We start from the raw sequence: 18726 nt of genomic DNA, 5'->3' as shown, positions 1-18726 counted from the left end.
TCCCCTACACTGCTCTCTAACAGGTCATTCCCCAACTTACACTGGAACCAGGGGTTGTTCCTGCCCAGATTCAAGACTCTACACTTGCCCTTGTTCTATTTCATACCTGTTGTCGAGGGCAACTCATCATTTGGGGGTGCCCAGGTGAGCCCCCAGCTCCCACCTTGCTGCTTCTCTGGCTTCAACCAGCTTATGGACCAGAGCTTGGGGTCCCTGGGTCTGTGCACTCACAGGGCTTGTGGTCACCCTCCATCACTTGGTTTAATCGTTGAAGTCGAGCTTAAGGGTCTTTTCCAACCTAAATGATTCCACGATTTCTACGATTTTAAGTAGCAGAACGACTACAACCTGAGAACCACCAGGAGAGATCTTTTGAGGTCCCTTCCAATCCCTAACATTCTGTGATTCTGTGAGAGATGGAGAAGGACATGGACCCACCGCCCTTTGAAGACCACGAGGAGCATCAGGACATCACCTGGGGTCACTAAGGGGTTGAGACTCAGGTGTTGGACACCGTGGCTCCTCTTTCCTCTCCCACTGCTCCCAGAGGCTCCTGAGCCTCAGTTCCTCGTGTGGTGGGGAGCAGAAATGGCCCCGATGAGGAGCAGAATTGGCCTTGATGAGGAGCAGAAATGGCCTTGACGCTGTGCAAGCAGCAAGATAACAAAAGCATCCATCCCCCCGTTATCAACGCAGTTCACAGCCCAAACGCAAACTGTGAGCTGCCGAAAAGAAATTTAACTCTATCCCACCCAAACCCGGTACAGAAAGGAGGAGGAAAAACAAAACCTGTGGCTCTGGATAAAAATGGTTTAATAAATGAGAAGTAGAAAAAGAAGGAAAGAAAATAAAGAAACTAAAGCAAGGCTGTTGCTCACCACATCACACAGTCCCGAGGAAAAGCTGGTCCAGCTGGCCCAGGCCTGGGGATGGAGACACCATCCCAGTGCTCCCAGCACCCCTAGGGTCACAGCTGGAGAGCCCAGCACCGTGCTGGATGCTCTGAAGAAAACCAACCCCGTCCCAGTCAAAACCAGTATACCCAGCGAGCCTTCCCTCCCTGCACTTGAACACCACAGCAAGAGCTTGTGCATTGCTTAGTCCTACCTAAAAGCTTCCCAGTCCTGCCTAAAAACACACAGACTGGCTTAAAAGCCCCAAAGCAATTTAATATCTTCATCAATGACACAGTGGGATGGAGAGCACCCGCAGCAAGTTCACAGTGCCACCAAGCTGAGTGGTGCAGGGGACACACCTGAGGGACGGGATCCACCCAGAGGGATCTGGACAAGCTGGAGCAGTGGGGCCATGTGAACATCATGAGGTTCAACAAGGCCAAGGGCAAGTTCCTGCCCCTGGGTCGGGGCAAGTCCAGTGTCGATCCAGGCTGGGGATGCAGGGATGGGGAGCAGCCCCAGGAGAAGGACTTGGGGTGCTGGGCTGAGAGACTGGCCATGAGCCACCAATGATAATGGCTTCAAACTAAAAACTATAGGATAATGGTTTAAAACTAAAAGAAGGGAGATTCAGAAAGGCATTTAGATGAGGTTCTTAGGGACACCAGTTAGTGCTAGAGCTGGTTAGTTTATGGTTGGACTTGATCATCCTGAGGGTCTCTTCCAACTGAAATGATTCTGTGATTCTATGATGCAGAAATTGTTTGTGCTGAGGGTGGTGAGAGCCTGGCCCAGGTTGGGCAGAGAGGTGGTAGATGAACCATCCCTGAGACATCCCAGGCCAGGCTGGACAGGGCTCTGAGCACCCTGAGCTGGTGAAGATGTCCCTGCTCATGGCAGGAGGGACTGGGGGAGCTTTAATGGACCCTTCCCACACAAACTATTCCGTGACTCTACGATCCCTCTCTGGGCAGTCCCCCCCGCAATGTGGCTTCCAGCCAGCCCCTGTAGCTGGTCCCATCTTCCTCCAGACTCCTGAGACAGGCAAGAACCTTGCCATCGGCAACCCTCTCGCGTCCCCACCATATCTCCACCGGGAACCCGCAGGTGATCTGGTACGGTCCCATCTCCTCTGCCCGTGCCCGCGTGGCCCTGGCGGCCGCCAGCAGCAGGGGCAGCATCCCGACCCACTCCGTACCAGCCGCCTGCGCCAGCCGCTGCAGGACCGCGGCGCCCTGTCCCGGCTTCCCGGCCTCCGCCACCTTCCACGCCGGCCACACATCGCGTTCCGGCATCAGCCTCAGCACGGCGTCCCGCAGGAAACGCGGCACCCGCGGCAAGAGGATGGTACTGGGCGTCCCATACCGCGCCCAGACCTCCCGGCTGAGCACCTCGACCACTGTGGCCGCCGTCTTCTCCCGCAGCGGGAAGGCTTCCAGACACCCCAAAAACTCATCCTCCAGCACCAGGAGGGTGCACGGCTCCCCGGCGCCCTCGGGGAGCCCGCTCACGCAGTCCAGGCGAAGCTGCGACCACAGCCCCTCTGCCCGCTGAGGGGGCACCCTGCGTGTGGCCCCCCTGCCCGCGGCACACTGCAGGCAGCTCTGCACCCACAGGCTCACCTGCTGGCTGTCACCTTGCCAGCACGCCACCTGCCGCACCCTCTCCAGGGTCCCCTGCACCCCTTCGTGCCAGCGCCCGTGGCACTGGGCGATGATCTCTTGCTTCTCGTGCTTTGAGGGCTCCCAGAACCAGTGTGTGCCCGCGGCCCCGCCGGCCATCGCCCCGGCCCTCCTGCCCGCTTTGTGGCACCACTCCCTGCCCTCCGCGTCCTCGCTCCTGTCCCCTCCCACCCACCTGATGTGCAGCCTCCCCGCTTCGGCGCAGACCCACTGGCAGATGCTCGGCCACAAACCCTCCCTGCAGCTGAGCCACAGCTCCCAATTTCTTATATGGCTTCGTAGCGATTTCACCAAGGCCCACTGGTCGGTGTACACGTAGAGCGGTGCCGGGGACCGGTGACGGCGCATGAGCTCCCTGAGAGCCAGCAGCTCCGCGCTCAGCGCCGAGTGGCCCTCGGCCACCCCCAGCAGCCACCGCTCCTCCAGGTTGACGGCGGCAAAGCCCACGGAGGAAACCTGCTTGGTGGCCACGAACCACACATTGGCCGTGGGGACGTGGAGGAGCAGCAGCCGCAGCGGGGGAGCAGTGGGGACCAGGCCCCTCTCGGCTTGGGGTCCCCTTGCGGTCGGCCCCTCGTTGACCAGGCACAGAGTCCACCGTGCCGGCTGCAGGTTTGTCCCGCCGGACCCTGACCCTTCGCCCCACAGAAGACATTTCCACGGGGAATGCGGCATCTGGATGCAGATGGGGGCCGACCCCATGAGGGTCTTGAACGCCTGCATGGCCCAGACTGCCGCCAGGGACGCCTTCTCCGGCCACGGACGGGACACCTCGCGCTCCTTCAGCATGCGGGAGTGATGTCCCACCGGGACCAGACACCCCTCTTCGTCCTGCTGCAGCAAAGTGGCCGCCACCGTCTCTTTGTTGGTCGTCAACTTGATGATGAAGGGCCGGGATTTATCAGGGAAGCGCAGGGGGGGCGCAGCCTGGATGGCGCGTTTGAGGTGCCTCAGCGCCTGCTCCTGCTCCACTCCCCACTCCCACGGGACGTGCTGCAGGGTGAGGCGCTGGAGCGGCCGGGCCAGCTCCCAGTAATCGGGGATGTGATCCTGCAGGTTGGCAAACTGGCCAAGCAGCGAGCAGAGTTTGTGGATATCGCATGGGGAGGGTGCTTTTTGGATGGCCTCCACCCTGCTGGGGGGGATCCCTCGCCCCTTGGGGCCAATCGTCATCCCCAGGTAGACCACATTGGGCTGCACAAGCTGCGCCTTCTCATACTTGGCTTTAAAGCCTGTTGTTTGGATCAGCTTCAGGACTTTCTTCGTTCGGGCTTCAGTTTCCCTCTTGTTTCTCCCGGCGATGAGGATGTCATCGACAAAGGATAAAACCCAAGCTCTATCTTCTTGGTCCAGCTGGGACAACATCTTGTCCACGCGCCAGTGCACGATGGAGGGGGTGCTGTGGAAGCCCTGGGGCAGGCGGGTGAACAGGTACTGCTGGCCCCGGAAGGTGAAGGCAAACCTGGCTCTGGAACTGGCCGCCAAGGGGATGGCGAAGGCGGCGTTGGAGAGATCCAGCACCGAGAAGCACTTGCTCTGCGGGCTGAGCGTGGTGACGAGCTTGGTCCTATCCAGGGCCACCCGCGGCACCACCACTGGGGTGCTCCTGTTGATGGCTTTGCAATCCAGCGTCAGGCGCCACGTCTTCCCGTCGCTCTTTTTGCTGAGCTTAAAGGGGCTGTTGGAGGGAGAGGTGCCTCGTACCACCACGCCACCCCGCTCCAGCTTCCACAGTATCCACGCTGCCACCTCCTCCATCTCTGCTGACAGCCAGGGCTGCGGTTTGAAGGGCACCGACATCCCGCTCACCTCCACCTCGCCGGCCACACGCCCACAGTCTGTCTCATCCCGCGCCCACACGTCCGGGAATTCTTTCTTCCATCGCTCTTCCATCCTGGCGTCTGCCAACATCAGAAGGTGCACTGGGGGCCCATCACCAGGTTCCTCCCACATCTGCTTCTTCCCAAACGGCAACCGCAGGGTCCTGCTCGGCCACCAGCCTTTACCGGGGCTTCGGAACTGCCAGAACTCTCCCAACTCCTCCTCCGGGTCCCCAAACAGCGTCTCCCGGAGGATGTTGTACACCAGCCCATTCTGCTTGTTCTTCCTGCTCCAGGCATAGGCCATCGCCCCGAAAACCGCGAAGGCAACTGGGTGGCACCTTGCTGGCTCCTCACCTCCGCCTCCCGCTGCCACGGCAGGACCGAGGGACGTCCGTCTGTCTGTGCCAGCACCGACAGCACACGGGTTACGCAGCTGCTCTGTGCTGGGGGAGGAAGAGGAGGCTGGAGGAGGAAGAGGAGGTTGGGGGAGGAAGAGGACGGTTGGTCGGGCCTCTCTGGGGTGGTCAGATGTCAGACCAAGATGGCGCCTGCTCGGATGTCCCCTCTTCCACGGAGATGTCCCCTCCTCCACGTGCGCTGGGGCTGCGGGGAGCAGAGCGGGGTGTGAAGCCCCTAGAAAAGGGGGTGCGGGGGGGCTGGGTGAAGCACCAGCCCCTCCTTAACCCCAAGAACCTGCACCCACCTTCCCAGGCTCCCCCCGGCACCGTCCTGGCAGAACATGCACCGACATGTCCCTTACACAGTCCCGGAAGATCTCGCACCCCCATCACCCCCGCCGTGCACACGCGTGTCCCGGGACAACACGCACCCCAGTGTCTCCCGCACGCTCCGGGGGGCCCGTGTACCCCCCGCCCGGCCCGTCCCGTCCCGTCCCAGGTACCGTCCGTGCGGCCGCGCTGGGCAGCGCTCCCGGGGGCGGCTCCGGTCCCGCGGGGCCGTGGGCACCTCCCACCGCCCGGAACGGGGCGGGGGGGGATCAGCAGCTCTCCAGCCCCTGCGCCCCGGCCCCGCCTCTTTACTGGGCGCCAACCAGTTCCTCCAGTTCCCCAGGCGGCGTTCGGGCGCTGGGCCGTGACCAGCAGCTGAGAAGTTGTTTATAGCCCCGGGGGGGAGCTGCGGTTTCGGGCTGTGCGGGGGGGCCATGGCCGGGAGCGGAGGTGGGTGGGGCCCGTGCCTCAGTTTCCCCCGTGCCTCAGTTTCCCTTGTGCCTCAGTTTGTTTCCCCCGTGCCTCAGTTTCCCCCGTGGCAGCGGCGGATGTTGCACCTGGGCCGGGGGTGAAGGAGCTGGGGGGGTGGTCCCACGCAGCCCCCACTGGGTACGCGGGTGGGGAGGGGATGCCCCGTCCGCACCGGCCCCCCCGGGATGGGATAATAAAGGCTGCGCAATGTCTGGCGAGGTTTGCCCCGCCGGATTTTGTGAACCCCAGGGAGAGCGCGGATAGAATGCGAGGTCCCCGTGTCCCGTCCCCCCCACACCCCCGTTTTTTGGGGGGGCGATGCCCACCCGCGGCGAGGCGGGATGTGCGAGCGGCACCACGCCCAACCCCGCGGCGTCGGGGCGCGGGGGAGAACGGGAAACGGGCCGCGGGGGGGACGGGGCCGGTCCCGCCGGTTCCAGAAAGCTCCGGGGCCGGAGCGGGGCGGACCCGCGGGGCCGCGGCCGGATAAATAGGGGCGGGCGGGGGCGGGTGCGGTGGAGCCGGCCAGGGCGGCGGGGTGCAGGTACGGATCCCCATCCCATCTCTGTCCCCCCATCCCTGTCCGCCCCCCATGCCATCCCTATTCTCCCATCCCCGTCTCCCCATCTCCTCCTCATCTCCCCATCTCCTCCTCATCTCCCCATCTCCTTCTCATCTCCCCATCCCTGCCATGAGCTCTGCCCGGTCTCAGCCGATGCTGGACCCCCCCCCCCCCCCTCCCTGGGATGCCGCTGCCCTGTCTGTGGGAGGACTGGGTGCTTCACGCTTGTTTTGGGGGTGCACAGCAACCCATGGGTGTGGGGCAGCTGCTGTTGGGGCAGAGCTGGGGGCCGTGCACCCCGGGGTGCCGCCCACCCCTCCGCACTGTGCTGGGGGTGTGATACGATGGCTGGATGCTGGATGCTCAGCCCATTGGGCAGGAGTTTCCCACAATGCCCCGGGTCGGGCGGGATGGAGCTGGGGCGGGATGGGGGGTTATTTAGGGGGCAGAGCTGGGGAGGGGCAGCAGGGCAGGGGGGTGCAGCGGTGCTGCAATGTGTGCTGCAATGGGTGCTGCAGTGCTGCAGGGCACCGGGGGGGGGCGGGCAGAGCCCCACCGCAGCTGGGCCATTGCACAAACTTTTTTTGCGGGGGAGGGGCGGTTGGAAGCCCCGATATTGCGCAGCCCCGGATGCCTTGGGCATGACACCTTTCGGGGAGGCCGGGGTCCTGCCTGCTGTGCCCATCCCTGCCTGCAGCTGGCAGGGGTTCAGAACTGCCCTGGCTTTGCCCCCCCCGCTCCTTAAAGCCCCCCCGGCCCTTCTCCATCCCTGCTGAGTAACAGAAAAGCAGCGCTGGCTCTCACGGTGGGGGGGAATCTGTGCCTGGTCACTGCCTTGGCCGCCCGCCCTGCCTGGCCCTGGGCCTGGGGCTTGTTTGTCCCGCAGGCAGGTGGGGGGGAACACAGGCTACACATCCTGCCCCCCCAGCCAGGGCTGCGAGCAGGACCCCCCTGCCCAGAGACCCCCCCATGAGGATGCGCTGCAGCCCCTGGCTCCCCTGGGTAATGCAGCAGTAGCTCAATCATCGCCGTGTCCCCAAAGCGATGCCCGGGGAGGAGGTGGGGGCTGGTCCCTGCTGCTGACTCAGAGCCCCGTGGCCGGGGGGGTGGGGGCGGATCCTGCTCTGACCCCCCCGCTGCCTGCAGGGACGGGACCATGGCCGGGACCATGGCGCTGCTGCCGCTCGCGCTGCTGGGGCTCCTGCTCGCCGGGCGGGGGGGCCAGGCCCTCGTCCCCCCCAGCGAGCTCAAGCGTGAGTAGGGGGGGACAGCCCGGGTGGGGGTCGTAGGGTGGGGGGCGCGGGGGGTCTGGCAGCACCCCAAGCAGCACTGGGTGGGGGGATGCTGGACCCAATGGGTTGGGGGTGGGCACAGCTTTTAATTGGGGGAGGGATTGTTCCCTGTAGGCCGGGGGAGCAAATGGGATGGCTGTGGGGTGGGGGGGGGTGGGCTGTGTGCACGGGGGGGGCTGGATGGAGGGGGCACGGTGTCATCCCTGGGGTCGCTGGATTGGGGGAGTACAGCATCATTCCTGGGGGGGGCACAGCGTCATGCCTGGGGGGCAGTTTGTAGGGGGGCACAACATCATCCCTGGGGGGCACCATGTCATCCCTGGGGGTGGCTGGATTGGGGGGCACATCATCATCCCTGGGGGGGGCACAACGTCATCCCTGGGTGAGATGGGAACGCAGTGTTGGGGCTGGATGCTTTTGGGGGGGCAAGAAAGGAAGATTCTCCCCCCAGAGATCCCCCGGGGCTGGGGTAGGCACAGCGAGAGCTGGTGACAATGACCGGATGGGGACAGCACAGCCGGATGGCCCCCTTGGCGTGAGGCCATTCCTGGGGGGCAGGTGGGGGGAACTCACGGCAGCGCTGCCCCAATGTTGGGGTGATGGGCAGCGAGATGCGGCTCCAGCCTGGGCGGGATTTTTGGGTCACTTCTCTTGGCCTCTATGAACTGGAATGGGGCCGTTGCTGAGCAAACAGGACTCTGCCCCCCCAAATATTTGTGTGTGCTGGTGGGGCTCCCCCCACCTTGGGAGCAGCGGGTGAGGGACACTCTTCCTCCCCCTCCCCACCAGAGATGTCAGCGGCTGGCAGCAAATACATCGACACGGAGGTGGAAAACGCCATCAACGGGGTGAAGCAGATGAAGACCCTCATGGACAAGACCAGCAAGGACCACCAAGCCATCCTGCACACACTGGAGGAGACCAAGAGGAGGAAGGAGGTGAGCGAGGATGAGGAGGGCGGTGGTACCCGGGCTGGGATGCATCCGGGGGTCCGGGGGATGCTGTTCCCGGGGTGCTGGGTGCCGTTCTGGATGCGGGTGCTTTGCAGGAGGCGGTTCAGCTGGCGCGGGACAAGGAGCAGCAGCTGGCGGCCAAGCAGGAGGTTTGCAACGAGACGATGCTGGCGCTGTGGGAGGAGTGCAAGCCCTGCCTCAAGCACACCTGCATGCGCTTCTACTCCCGAACCTGCCACAGCGGCTCAGGGCTGGTGGGACGGCAGGTGAGAGCTGGGACCGCAGCAGTGGTGGTGCTGGGAACGGAGGGATTTGTGGGTTGGGGGTTTTTTTGGTGTGATCCTTTGCATCTGGAATATTGTGTCCAGTTGTGGCCCCTCAGTTCCAGCAGGACAGGGAACTGCTGGAGAGAGTCCAGCGCAGCCACCAAGATGCTGAAGGGAGTGGAGCATCTCCCGTGTGAGGAAAGGCTGAGGGAGCTGGGGCTCTGGAGCTGGACAAGAGGACACTGAGGGGGGACTCATTCATGGGGATCAAGATGGAAAGGGGGAGTGTCAGGAGGATGGAGCCAGGCTCTTGTGGTGACAACCAGTGACAGGACAAGGGGCAATGGGTGCAAACTGGAACACAGGAGGTTCCACTTAGGGATGAGAAGCAACTTGTTGGGGTGAGGGTGGCAGAGCCTGGCCCAGGCTGCCCAGGGGGGTTGTGGAGTCTCCTTCTGTGCAGACATTCCAACCCGCCTGGACACCTTCCTGTGTAACCTCATCTGGGTGTTCCTGCTCCATGGGGGGATTGCACTGGATGAGCTTTCCAGGGCCCTTCCAACCCCTGACATTCTGTGACTGTGATTCTCCCCTGCCCGGCAGTTGGAGGAATTCCTCAACCGTTCGTCCCCGTTCTCCATCTGGGTGAATGGCGAGCGCATCGACTCGCTGCTGGAGCGCGACCAGCGCCAGGAGCGGCAGTTTGAGGACCTGGAAGAACGATTCGGTTTGCTGGAGGACGAGGTGGACGACATCTTCCAGGACAGCACCCAAGTCTACGGCCGCATTCACCCCTTCTTCCCAGCGCCCTTCGGCGGGTTCCGCGAGGCTTTCCGCCCCCCGGTCCAGCGCGTCCGCCTGGTCCCGCGCAGCCAGAGGTTTTCCCGGGAGCTGCATCCCTTGTTCCCGCATCCCCACCACAGCTTCCACCGCCTCTTCCAGCCACTCTTCGAGATGACGCAGCGGATGCTGGACGAGGTGCAGGGCGGCTGGGAGCGCCCCATGGGCACCCTTGGCTCAGGTAGGGTGCTCGGCCACAGGTGGGTGTCGTGGGTCCCCCAGTTGGGCTGGAAGCAGCGTGCTTATGGCCAGAATTCCTGGCAAGCCCCCCCTTTTTATTAAGGGGTGACTAATTTAGAGGATGAGCTCAACGACACATCAGGGAATCCCCATGGGAGCCCAGGAATCACAGGCTCCACTGTTTGCAGAGTACTTTGCCGGGTGTTTTTTGGGTTCCCCCCGCCTCCACTTAAATCTTGGCTGCCGGAGCCGCCGCCCTTTCGGGAAGGTGTTTGTTTTGCCCGAGTGCCGGTGCCGTCACCGTCTGCCACCGCGGCCCCGGCGGCTGGGAAACGGCGATTTCGAAACGCGGGCTGGCAGGGAGCGCTGCGCTGCGGAACAAACAGCCGGCGGGGGGGGAAATTGCCTGGGAAAAGCACTTTAATGCCCCGCCGTGGCACCCCGGGGTGTTGGCGCCGCAGCTCTGCCCTGGGGTTGGGGGTCTGTGGTGCTGCCCCCCGCACCGCGGTGGTTTTGGGGTGCTCTCTGTAGAGTCCCGTAACTTCAGCGATGACCGCATGGTGTGTCGGGAGATCCGGAGGAACTCGGCCGGCTGCCTGCGGATGCGGGATGAGTGCGAGAAGTGCCGGGACATCCTCGCCGTGGGTCAGCGGGGGGACGGGGAGGGTGGGATGGACACATTTAGGGGTGGCACATGGGGTGCAAGGGGGTGTAGGCACTGGGGATGAGGGGGTGAGATGCGGTGGGGTATAAGGTGGTGCACGCACCAGGGATGGGGTGCAGTGGGGTGCAAGGGGGTTCATGCACTTGGGGGTGAGGGGATGATGTGCAGTGGTGTTTAAAGGGGGTGCACACACGGGGGGTGAGGGGATATGATGCTGAGGGGTGCAAAGGGGTGGATGCACCAGGTTTGGGGCTGAGGGGATAAAATGTGGTGGAGTGCAAGGGGGTGCACACATTGGGGCTGGGGGTGAGGGGAGGAAATACAGTGGGGTTTAAAGGGGTATACACACTGGGGGTGAGTGCATAAGATGCTGTGGGGTGCAGGCAGCAGGGTTGGGGGTGTGGGGATGAAATGCAAGGGGTTGCAAGAGGGTGCATGCAGTGAGGCTGGGGGTGAGGGGGTTGAATGCAAGAAGGTGCATGCACTTGGGGGTGGGGGGATGATGTGCAGTGGGGTTTAAAGGGGTGCATGCATGGGGGTGAGGGGATAAGATGCTGTGGGGCACAAGGGGGTGGATGCACCAGGATTTGGGGTGAGGGGATAAAATGTGGTGGAGTGCAAGGGGGTGCATGCAGTGGGGCTGGGGGCACAGGGATGAAATACAATGGGGTGCAGTGGGGTGCAGGCACTGGGGCTAGAGGGGTTAAATGCAGTGGGGTTTAAATGGGTGCAGGCACTGGAGTGAGGATATAAGATGCTGTGGGGTGCAAGGGGTGCAGGCAGCAGGGTTGGGGGTGTGGGGATGAAGTACAGTGGGGTGCAAGGGGGTGCACATGTTGGGGTTGGAGGTGAGTGGGTTAAATGCAGTGGGGTTTAAGGGGGTGCAGGCATGGGAGTGAGTGCATAAGATGCTGTGGGGTGCAAGGGGGTGCATGCACTGGGGCTGGGGTTGAGGGGGCTAAATGCAAGAAGGTGCAGGCACTGGAGGTGAGGGGGTAAGATGCTGTGGGGTGCAAGGGGGTGGATACACCAGGGTTGGGGCTGAGGCTATAAAATGTGTTGGGTTGCAAGGGGATACAGGCACCGGGGCTGGAGGTGAGGGGGTTAAATGCAGTGGGGTTTAAAGGGCTGCAGGCACTGGGATGAGGGAATGAGATGCAGTGGGGTGCAAGGGGGTGCAGGCAGCGGGGCTGAGGGCGTGGGGCTGAGACTTGGTGGGGTGCAAGCGGTGCATGCACAGGGGGTTGCGGGGATGAGATGCAGCTGGGTGCGAGGGGGTTCCAGCAGCGGGGCTGGGGTGAACCCCGGCACCCTGCTGCCCCCAAAGCTCCCCGTGTCCCCCCAGACTGCCAGCAGACCGACCCCGCGCAGCAGCAGCTGCGGGAGCAGCTGGAGGACGCGCTGCGCCTGGCCGAGCGCTTCACGCGCCGCTACGACGAGCTGCTCCGCGCCTTCCAGGCCGAGATGCTCAACACCAGCAGCCTCCTGGAGCAGCTCAACCGCCAGTTCGGCTGGGTGTCCCGCCTGGCCAACCTCACCCAGGGCACCGACGGCTTCCTGCAGGTCACCACGGTGCGTCCCCGCGGCCGCGGCGCTCGAAACGCCCCCGTCCCGCCGCCGTTTTTGTAGCCGCGGAAAGTGGGTCAGGGGGAGAAAGAGGCGATTGTGAGCCCGGCCGGGCACAAAAGCGGCGGCTGCACCGCTGCCAGGGCCAGGGGCCGGTGCAGGGGACTAGCCCGGCTCTCCCTTTGTGCGTCCCCCGCTTTTCCAGGTCCTGTCCAAGGCTCCCAACCCCTCGGACCCCTTGGCGCCCCCCGACACGCAGGTGACGGTGCAGCTGTTCGACTCGGAGCCGCTGTCCCTCACCGTGCCCGGGGACATCTCCTGGGACGACCCGCGCTTCATGGAGCTGGTGGCTGAGCAGGCGCTTCGGCACTACAAGCAAAACGCCATGTGAGTCTGTGACCCCCAAATACCCATGGCAGAGCTGGGGGGGGCAGGCCGTGCCTCACCCCCAAAATCCTTTATCCCACAGAGAGTAGCCGGGCGATGTGCCCCTGCCCCACCGAGCACCCCCCATCACCCCATCCCATGCTGGGGGGGCCGAATGCCGCTGCTCCCCCCCACCACTGCCGGGGTCCCACCACGGGCCCTGAAACAGAGAGGAAATAAAGGTAGAGCCAAACCCCCCAACTGTGCTCAACTCTTTGGGGCGCATCCCCCACACAGCAAATAAACGTTGTAGAAACAGCCGCCTGAGGATGAGCGTTGGATGTTGTGAAATGGGGAGGGCACGATGTAACCCCCCCCCAAACTGGGGGGGGCAGGCAGGCCCCCAAGGATGCTGGGGCTTGCTGCCTTGTCCCTCCCCCCCGGAAAGACGTCCTGGTGCTCTCCTTCCCTTGGGGACATGGGTGATAAGTCCTGCAGGGTCAGTGTGATGGGGGGGACACAGCACCAACCGTCCCCTGGGGACAGCAGGGCCCAGGGGGGGTCCCCACCCTGTACCCCAGCCCCACAGGGACCCCACAACAGCACAGACACCCAGGGAGCGACTCACGGGCAGATGCTCTTTACTGGGGGGAGACACAAGTTGGGGAGCAGCGGGACCAGCCCCAACCCCCCACAGCCCCCCAGCACCGGAGCCCCTTGGGAACAGGGGCAGAGGCTTCAATATCTCCCCCCTGGACAAGGAAGGACATGCCCAGCGCCGCTGTCCCCTCCCAGCAAGGCAGGGACAGGTTTATCCTGCAAATAACAGCAGGACAGTGGCCGCTGGCCCCACCACGGTGTCCCCACCCCCACCGTGTCCCCACCACCACGCCGAGCCCCCCGAGGAGGGGACAACAATCCAGGGAAATAAAGCCCAGGGTCACACGGGCGCGTGGCTCAGCTGTCGCTGTTGATGGCCGTGCTGTCCCCATGCAGCAAACCCTCCCGTTCGGCGCCACTGCTCTCGTCCCCGCGCCGGCGCAGCCGGGCAAGCAGCGGCCGGTGCAGCCCGTTGTACAGAGCAGCCCCCGTCAGCAGCACCCCGAACCCCAAAACCTCTAGGCCATGGAAGGTCTCCCAGCCCACGGCCAAGCTGACGGCCCAGATGACGAGGGTCCGGAGACTGTCCAGCACCATGCGGGTGGTGGCGCTGATCTCCTTGGTGACGCTGATGCCGGCGAAGTTGAAGAAGGCGATGCTGCCGATGTTCCCCAGCAGCGCCAGCGCGATCAGGGGCTGGTGACCAATCTGGCAAAAGGCGTCCAGGGCGTCTTCCAGCGTCCGGCGAGGGTTCCCGCTGAAACCGCCCGCGGGGATGTAGTACATGGGCACCAGGAGCAGGGCCAGGATGAGGAAGCCGAAAAAACCTGGGGGGGATGTCAAAAAATCATCAAATCACAGGGTGGTTTGGATTTAAGGGACCTTAAAACTCCCCCAGTCCCCCCTGCCACGAGCAGGGACATCTGCACCAGCTCAGGGTGCTCAGAGCCCCGTCCAGCCTGGCCTGGGATGTCTCCAGGGATGGTTCATCTACCACCTCTCTGGCCAACCTGGGCCAGGCTCTCACCACCCTCAGGGCAACAATTTCTTCCTCAAGTCCAGCCTGAATCTCCCTCCTTTAGTTTAACCCATCACCCCTTGTCTTATCACAACAGGTCCTGCTCAAAAGTCTGTCCCATCTTTCTTCTCAGCCCCTTTTAAGCACTGAAAGGCTGCACTCAGGTCTCCCCGGAGCTTCTCTTCTCCAGCTGAACACCCCAACTCTCTCACCTGTCCCCAGCAGAGCTGTTCCAGCCTCGGGTCATTCCTGGGGCTCCTCTGGCCCCTCTCCAGCAGCTCCATGTGTGTCCTGTGCTGAGGACCCAGAGCTGGACCAGCACTGCAGGGGGGTCTCACCAGAGCTGGGCAGAGGGGCAGGATCCCCCCAAACCTGCTGTTCACGGGGCTGGGGACGCAGCCCAGGACACGGGTGGTTTCTGGGCTGCCAGCGCACATGGCCGGGTCATGTCCAGTCTCTCAGCCCAGCACCCCAAGTCCTTCTCCTGGGGCTGCTCCCCATCCCTGCATCCCCAGCCTGGACCGACACCGGGGTTGTCCCGGATTTGCAGGATTTAACGCCCCTCAGGTGCTCAGCACCCCAAACTGATGTCCCAACAGACCTTCGGTGCCGACTGCCCGCAGCGGGTGCACGTCGTGCTTGTAGACGAACTTCTCCTCCAGCACCATCTGGATGGCGACCACCACCTGCGCCATGATGATGAGCAAGTCACCTGTGGAGAGAAGGACGGACGGGGGAGAGAGGAAGTACGGATGGATGGAAGGGGAAAAAGAAAGATGGGGAAAAGAAAAATAGAGGGGAGAGAAGATGGGGAGAAGGGAAGATGGGGGGAGAGAGGAGGGAAGGAAAAGGGAAGCGAAAGGAAAGGGGAAGGGAAAGGGGAAGGGAAAGGGAAAAGAGAAAGGAAGGGGAAGGTAAAGGCAAAGGAAGGAGAAGGGGAAGGGTGGAAGGAAGGAAGGAAGGGGAAGGAAGGAAGGGGAAGGAAGGAAGGGGAAGGAAGGAAGGGGAAGGAAGGAAGGGGAAGGAAGGAAGGGGAAGGAAGGAAGGGGAAGGAAGGAAGGGGAAGGAAGGAAGGGGAAGGAAGGAAGGAAGGAAGGGGAAGGAAGGAAGGAAGGAAGGGGAAGGAAGGAAGGAAGGAAGGGGAAGGAAGGAAGGAAGGGGAAGGAAGGAAGGAAGGGGAAGGAAGGAAGGAAGGGGAAGGAAGGAAGGAAGGGGAAGGAAGGGAGGGAGTGAAGGAGGAAGGAAGGAAGGAAGGAAGGAAGGAAAAGAGAAAGAAAGGGGAAGGGAAGGAGAAAGGGGAAAGGAAAAGGAAAAGGGAAAGGGAAAGGGAAAGGGAAAGGGAAAGGGAAAGGAAAGGGCAAAGGAAAAAGGAAAGGAAAAGGCAAAGGAAAAAGGAAAGGAAAAGGCAAAGGAAAAAGGAAAGGAAAAGGCAAAGGAAAAAGGAAAGGAAAAGGCAAAGGACAGGGCGCTGAGCCCCTGCCCACAGGCCAGGCAGCACCACAGTGCCCTGGGGGGTTATTTCCCTGCCCGTCCCTTTCCCCTCGTACCGGTGATCACGTCGCTGAGCTTGTGCCTCTGGCCATGGGAGCTGTGCAGGTCTGCCAGCCCCACCACCACCAGCCCCACCACGGTCACCAGGATCCCCAGCCACTGGCTCAGCTCCAGCTTGCGGCCCAGGAAGGCGACGGAGAGGAGCCCGGTGAAGATGACGACGGACCCTCGCAGCATCTGGAAGCTGGAGGCGCTGGTCATGTTTAAGGCTGCGCGGGGAGAGACAGACCCGTAAGTGTGTGTGGTGCTGGAGCCGAACCGGGGCCACCGCTGGGCTCTGCCCCAAGGAACACGTGAAGGACCAGAGGAAACGGCTTCAAGTTGCCCAGGGGAGGTTGAGGTTGGATGTGGGAACAATTTCTTCCCCAAAGGGCTGTGGGGCATTGGAACAGGCTGCCCAGGGCAGTGCTGGAGTCACCAGCCCTGGAGGGCTGGACAGACGGACATGAGGTTCTCAGGACATGGGGCAGGGACAGGGGTGGGGAATGGTTGGACTCAGTGATCCTGAGGGTCTTTTCCAACCAAAATGATTCTATGATTCCCCGAATTAAGAGCAGTGCGGTGATTGACCAGAGGAAGGGGCAGCAATGCTGTCTCCCCCATTCAGAGCTGCTTCGTGCCCAGACACAGCCCCACAGGAACCCCGTGTCCCCCCGTTAAAGAACACAACTCACTGAGTCCTGCCACAACTCATCACACCCCTTCAGCATCCCTCCCCAAAACCGAACATACCATGGAGTCCCACAGCCTGACAGCCTCAGGGACAACCAGGAGGGGACAGCAGTGACGTCCCCGTCCCCAACACTCACCCACATACATGATGCTGGTCCCGGTCATGTCGCAGAGGGCGGGCGGCAGGAAGAGCAGCGGGTTGAAGGGCTGTGCCAGCGCCGTGCTGGGCTCCGGCCTCCGCCGATCCCTCCACACCAGCAGGTAAAACACCCCCAGGCAGGAGAATTCCCCCAGGAACATGCCCACGGCCTGCGGGAGAAGGGGGTCAGGGGGGTGGTCCGGCCGGCGCAGCCGTTGTGCTGGGGGGCGCTCACCTGCAGGAACGGATGCTGGAAACCGTGCTCCTCCGAACCCCTGCAGCCGGGAGCGCTGAAGTTATCGGCCCATCTGTGAGACAGAGAGGACAGGGGTTAGAGCGGGGGTCACCCCAAAACCCAGCGCGGGGCTGTCACCTGGACCAGCAGCCCCTCAGGTGACAGGCGGGGGCACAAGAGACAAAGATGCGGGGACAGGAGACGAAGACGCGGCTGCCCCAACCTGCCGGCAGCTCCTGGCCCGGCTCCCGGCCCTGAGTGACAGGCGGGGAAATGGACACCGCTGTGTCACATAGTCCTGCGATCCGGTGTCCCCGTGTCACACAGCCCCGCAATCCGGCGTCCCCACGCCCGTGTCGCACAGCCCTGTGACCGGTTGGCCCCAGGGCCTGGTGTCCCTGTGCCCACGTTGCACAGCCCCACGATATGGGGTCCCCACACTCGTGTCATACAGTCCTGCAATCCCATGTGCCCGTGATCCCGTGTCCCCGTGATCGGGTGTCCCTACACTCCTGTGTCCCCCTGATCAGGTGTCACTACAATCCTGTGTCCCCGTGACTGGGTGTCTCCATGATCAGGTGTCCCTGTGATCCCATGTCCCCATGATCCAGTGTCCCCGTGACCCCGTGTCCCCATGATCCTGTGTCCCCGCACCCGTCGCTGCTGGAGCCTGGGAGCCCAGGACAGCGTGGTGGGGTCACCCCAACCCCTCCCCTCCCCTCTGTGTCACCTTGAAGCTTTGGGCGCTAAGGGTCACAGGACACACAAAGGACACTGGATCGCAGGCTGGGGGGGCAGCAGCTCCCACTGCTCACACCCCCAGCCACGGTTTTGGGGCACAAACCCCCTCTTTTGGGTGCACCAAGCAGCACAGAGGGATGAATACAGACTGTCCCCACGGCCCATTTCAATGAGGGACCCCAGCCCCTGGGTGACGGTGCCCGTTCCCCCGCACACCCCCATGCCGCTGTGCACCCCGAGACCAGCACCCCGCTCCCCTCCGGACGCTTTTTTGCTGACGCCGAGCGGCAGCTGCACCGCAGACCTGCTGAGCTCGGGGGAAACGGGGCAGCAGCAGCGGCCGGGACAATCCCCAGCCCGTCCCTGTCACTTGGCGAGGGGCTTTGATTTCGGTGTGAGTCAGCGCCGGGTGACACGGCACAGCCCCGCTGCGGGTGTCGCAAGAGGCTTTGTCGGACACACGGGTCTCGTGAGCCGGCTGAGCGCCCGGGTCACCTCCCGGCTCTGCTCTGCCTCAGTTTCCCCACCCAGGGACCTCGGTTTGCCGTGACACCGGCTGCAGCTTCAAACCCCGCTGGTGTGCAGGTGTCTGCCCGGCGGCAGCGGGACGAGCCGGCCCGGCAGGTCTGCCCTGCCCGGGCAGCTCTCACCATCCTCATCGTGCTGCACCCGGGGGCTCCCCCAGGGAAGGGACTCAGCCTTTTTGGCTTTTGGGGTGAGCTGCAGCGGGTGTGGGGAGCCTGGTTTTGGGGGCACTCGCATGGTTCCTCCCCAGCACCCACAGCAGCACCCACAAGAGGAGCCCCCACCCCCCTGGCCATGCACCCCCTTCCTCCCCATCACCAGGAGCTGGACCGCAAGCACCAGCACCCCCAGTCCCATCGGCCCCCCCACTAGGGTCCCACGGGGCACCCCCAGCCAGGCCTGACCCCCAGTCCATGGGGCACCCCAGTCCCACGGGGCACCCCAGCCCAGGCCTGACCCCCAGTTCCATGGCGACCTCCCAGCCGGGGGCACGGGGGGGCTGTGCCAACCCAGCCTGACCACAGCCGGGCCTGGGGCGCCCAAGGGCCGCTGTCCCCAGGCCACACGAGGGAACACGGAGCCCATCCCGGGGCGTGACATCACCGGAGCCTGGGGGTACCAATCCTGTGACAGAAGGAGGGGATTGGAGGCCCCGAAGGCCGAGCTCAAATCCCCCGCGGGAGCGCGGGAGCTGCGGGGGGCTGAGCCCCGGGAGGGCCCGAGCCCCGGGGTGCCCAGGGCCGCTGCGGGACCCCAGCCCCGGGATGTGGGACCCCCCTCAGCCTCCGGGAGAACTCACTTGGCCGCCAGGGTGTTGATGGAGCCGGTGAGCAGCATGAGGGCGGCCAGGCCCAGCTGGTACCGGGACCACGCCATGGCCCCGGCCGCGCCGCCGCCGCTCCCGCCCTGCACCGGCCGCGCCACGGCCCCGCCCCGACCGCAGCGCCCCGCCCACC

The 18726-nt window shown here is 63.6% G+C and overlaps 3 protein-coding genes across 9 annotated transcripts in view; 1 reads left to right on the top strand and 2 right to left on the bottom strand.

Moving 5' to 3' along the window:
• Positions 1 to 5495, bottom strand: part of LOC135578953 (uncharacterized) — a 91578-nt gene extending 86083 nt beyond the window's left edge. For 2 of the 6 annotated variants that reach the window (XR_010471050.1, XR_010471049.1), the window contains exons 1-2: positions 5105 to 5128; positions 1788 to 5004 (exon numbers count right to left, since the gene is read on the bottom strand). Coding sequence is in view for 4 of the 6 variants with exons in the window: in XM_065055483.1 (XP_064911555.1) it covers positions 1850 to 4705 (2856 nt within the window). In the remaining 2 variants the exon portion in view is untranslated. Of the gene's footprint in view, positions 1 to 796; positions 5035 to 5104; positions 5129 to 5230 lie in introns of those variants that run through there. The other 4 variants (XM_065055483.1, XM_065055485.1, XM_065055484.1 and 1 more) reach the window with 4 other exon arrangements.
• CLU (clusterin) lies at positions 5239 to 12610 on the top strand. Of its 2 annotated transcripts, none has more exons than XM_065055489.1 (9): positions 5239 to 5298; positions 7309 to 7415; positions 8244 to 8392; positions 8503 to 8673; positions 9277 to 9694; positions 10225 to 10338; positions 11703 to 11929; positions 12129 to 12310; positions 12393 to 12610. In XM_065055489.1, the coding sequence occupies exons 2-9, from the start codon at positions 7319 to 7321 to the stop codon at positions 12397 to 12399; spliced, it is 1365 nt and encodes a 454-aa protein (XP_064911561.1). In that variant the 5' UTR covers positions 5239 to 5298; positions 7309 to 7318; the 3' UTR covers positions 12400 to 12610. The 2 variants fall into 2 exon arrangements, with proteins under 2 accessions (XP_064911561.1, XP_064911562.1); XM_065055490.1 differs by lacking the exon at positions 5239 to 5298 and adding an exon at positions 6089 to 6144.
• Positions 12611 to 12913: 303 nt separating this feature from the next.
• SLC35F6 (solute carrier family 35 member F6) lies at positions 12914 to 18726 on the bottom strand. The gene is made up of 6 exons (XM_065055493.1): positions 18570 to 18726; positions 16505 to 16577; positions 16268 to 16439; positions 15455 to 15667; positions 14509 to 14619; positions 12914 to 13716 (listed from the first exon to the last, which is right to left on the bottom strand). Exons 1-6 carry the CDS (start codon positions 18644 to 18646, stop codon positions 13247 to 13249), a joined length of 1116 nt encoding a protein of 371 aa, XP_064911565.1. The 5' UTR covers positions 18647 to 18726; the 3' UTR covers positions 12914 to 13246.

Source organism: Columba livia, chromosome 3 (genome assembly GCF_036013475.1).
Source record: "Columba livia isolate bColLiv1 breed racing homer chromosome 3, bColLiv1.pat.W.v2, whole genome shotgun sequence".
NCBI lineage: Eukaryota > Metazoa > Chordata > Aves > Columbiformes > Columbidae > Columba > Columba livia.
The sequence above is the reverse complement of the archived record's forward strand: the minus strand, read 5'-3'. Positions and strand labels throughout refer to the sequence as shown.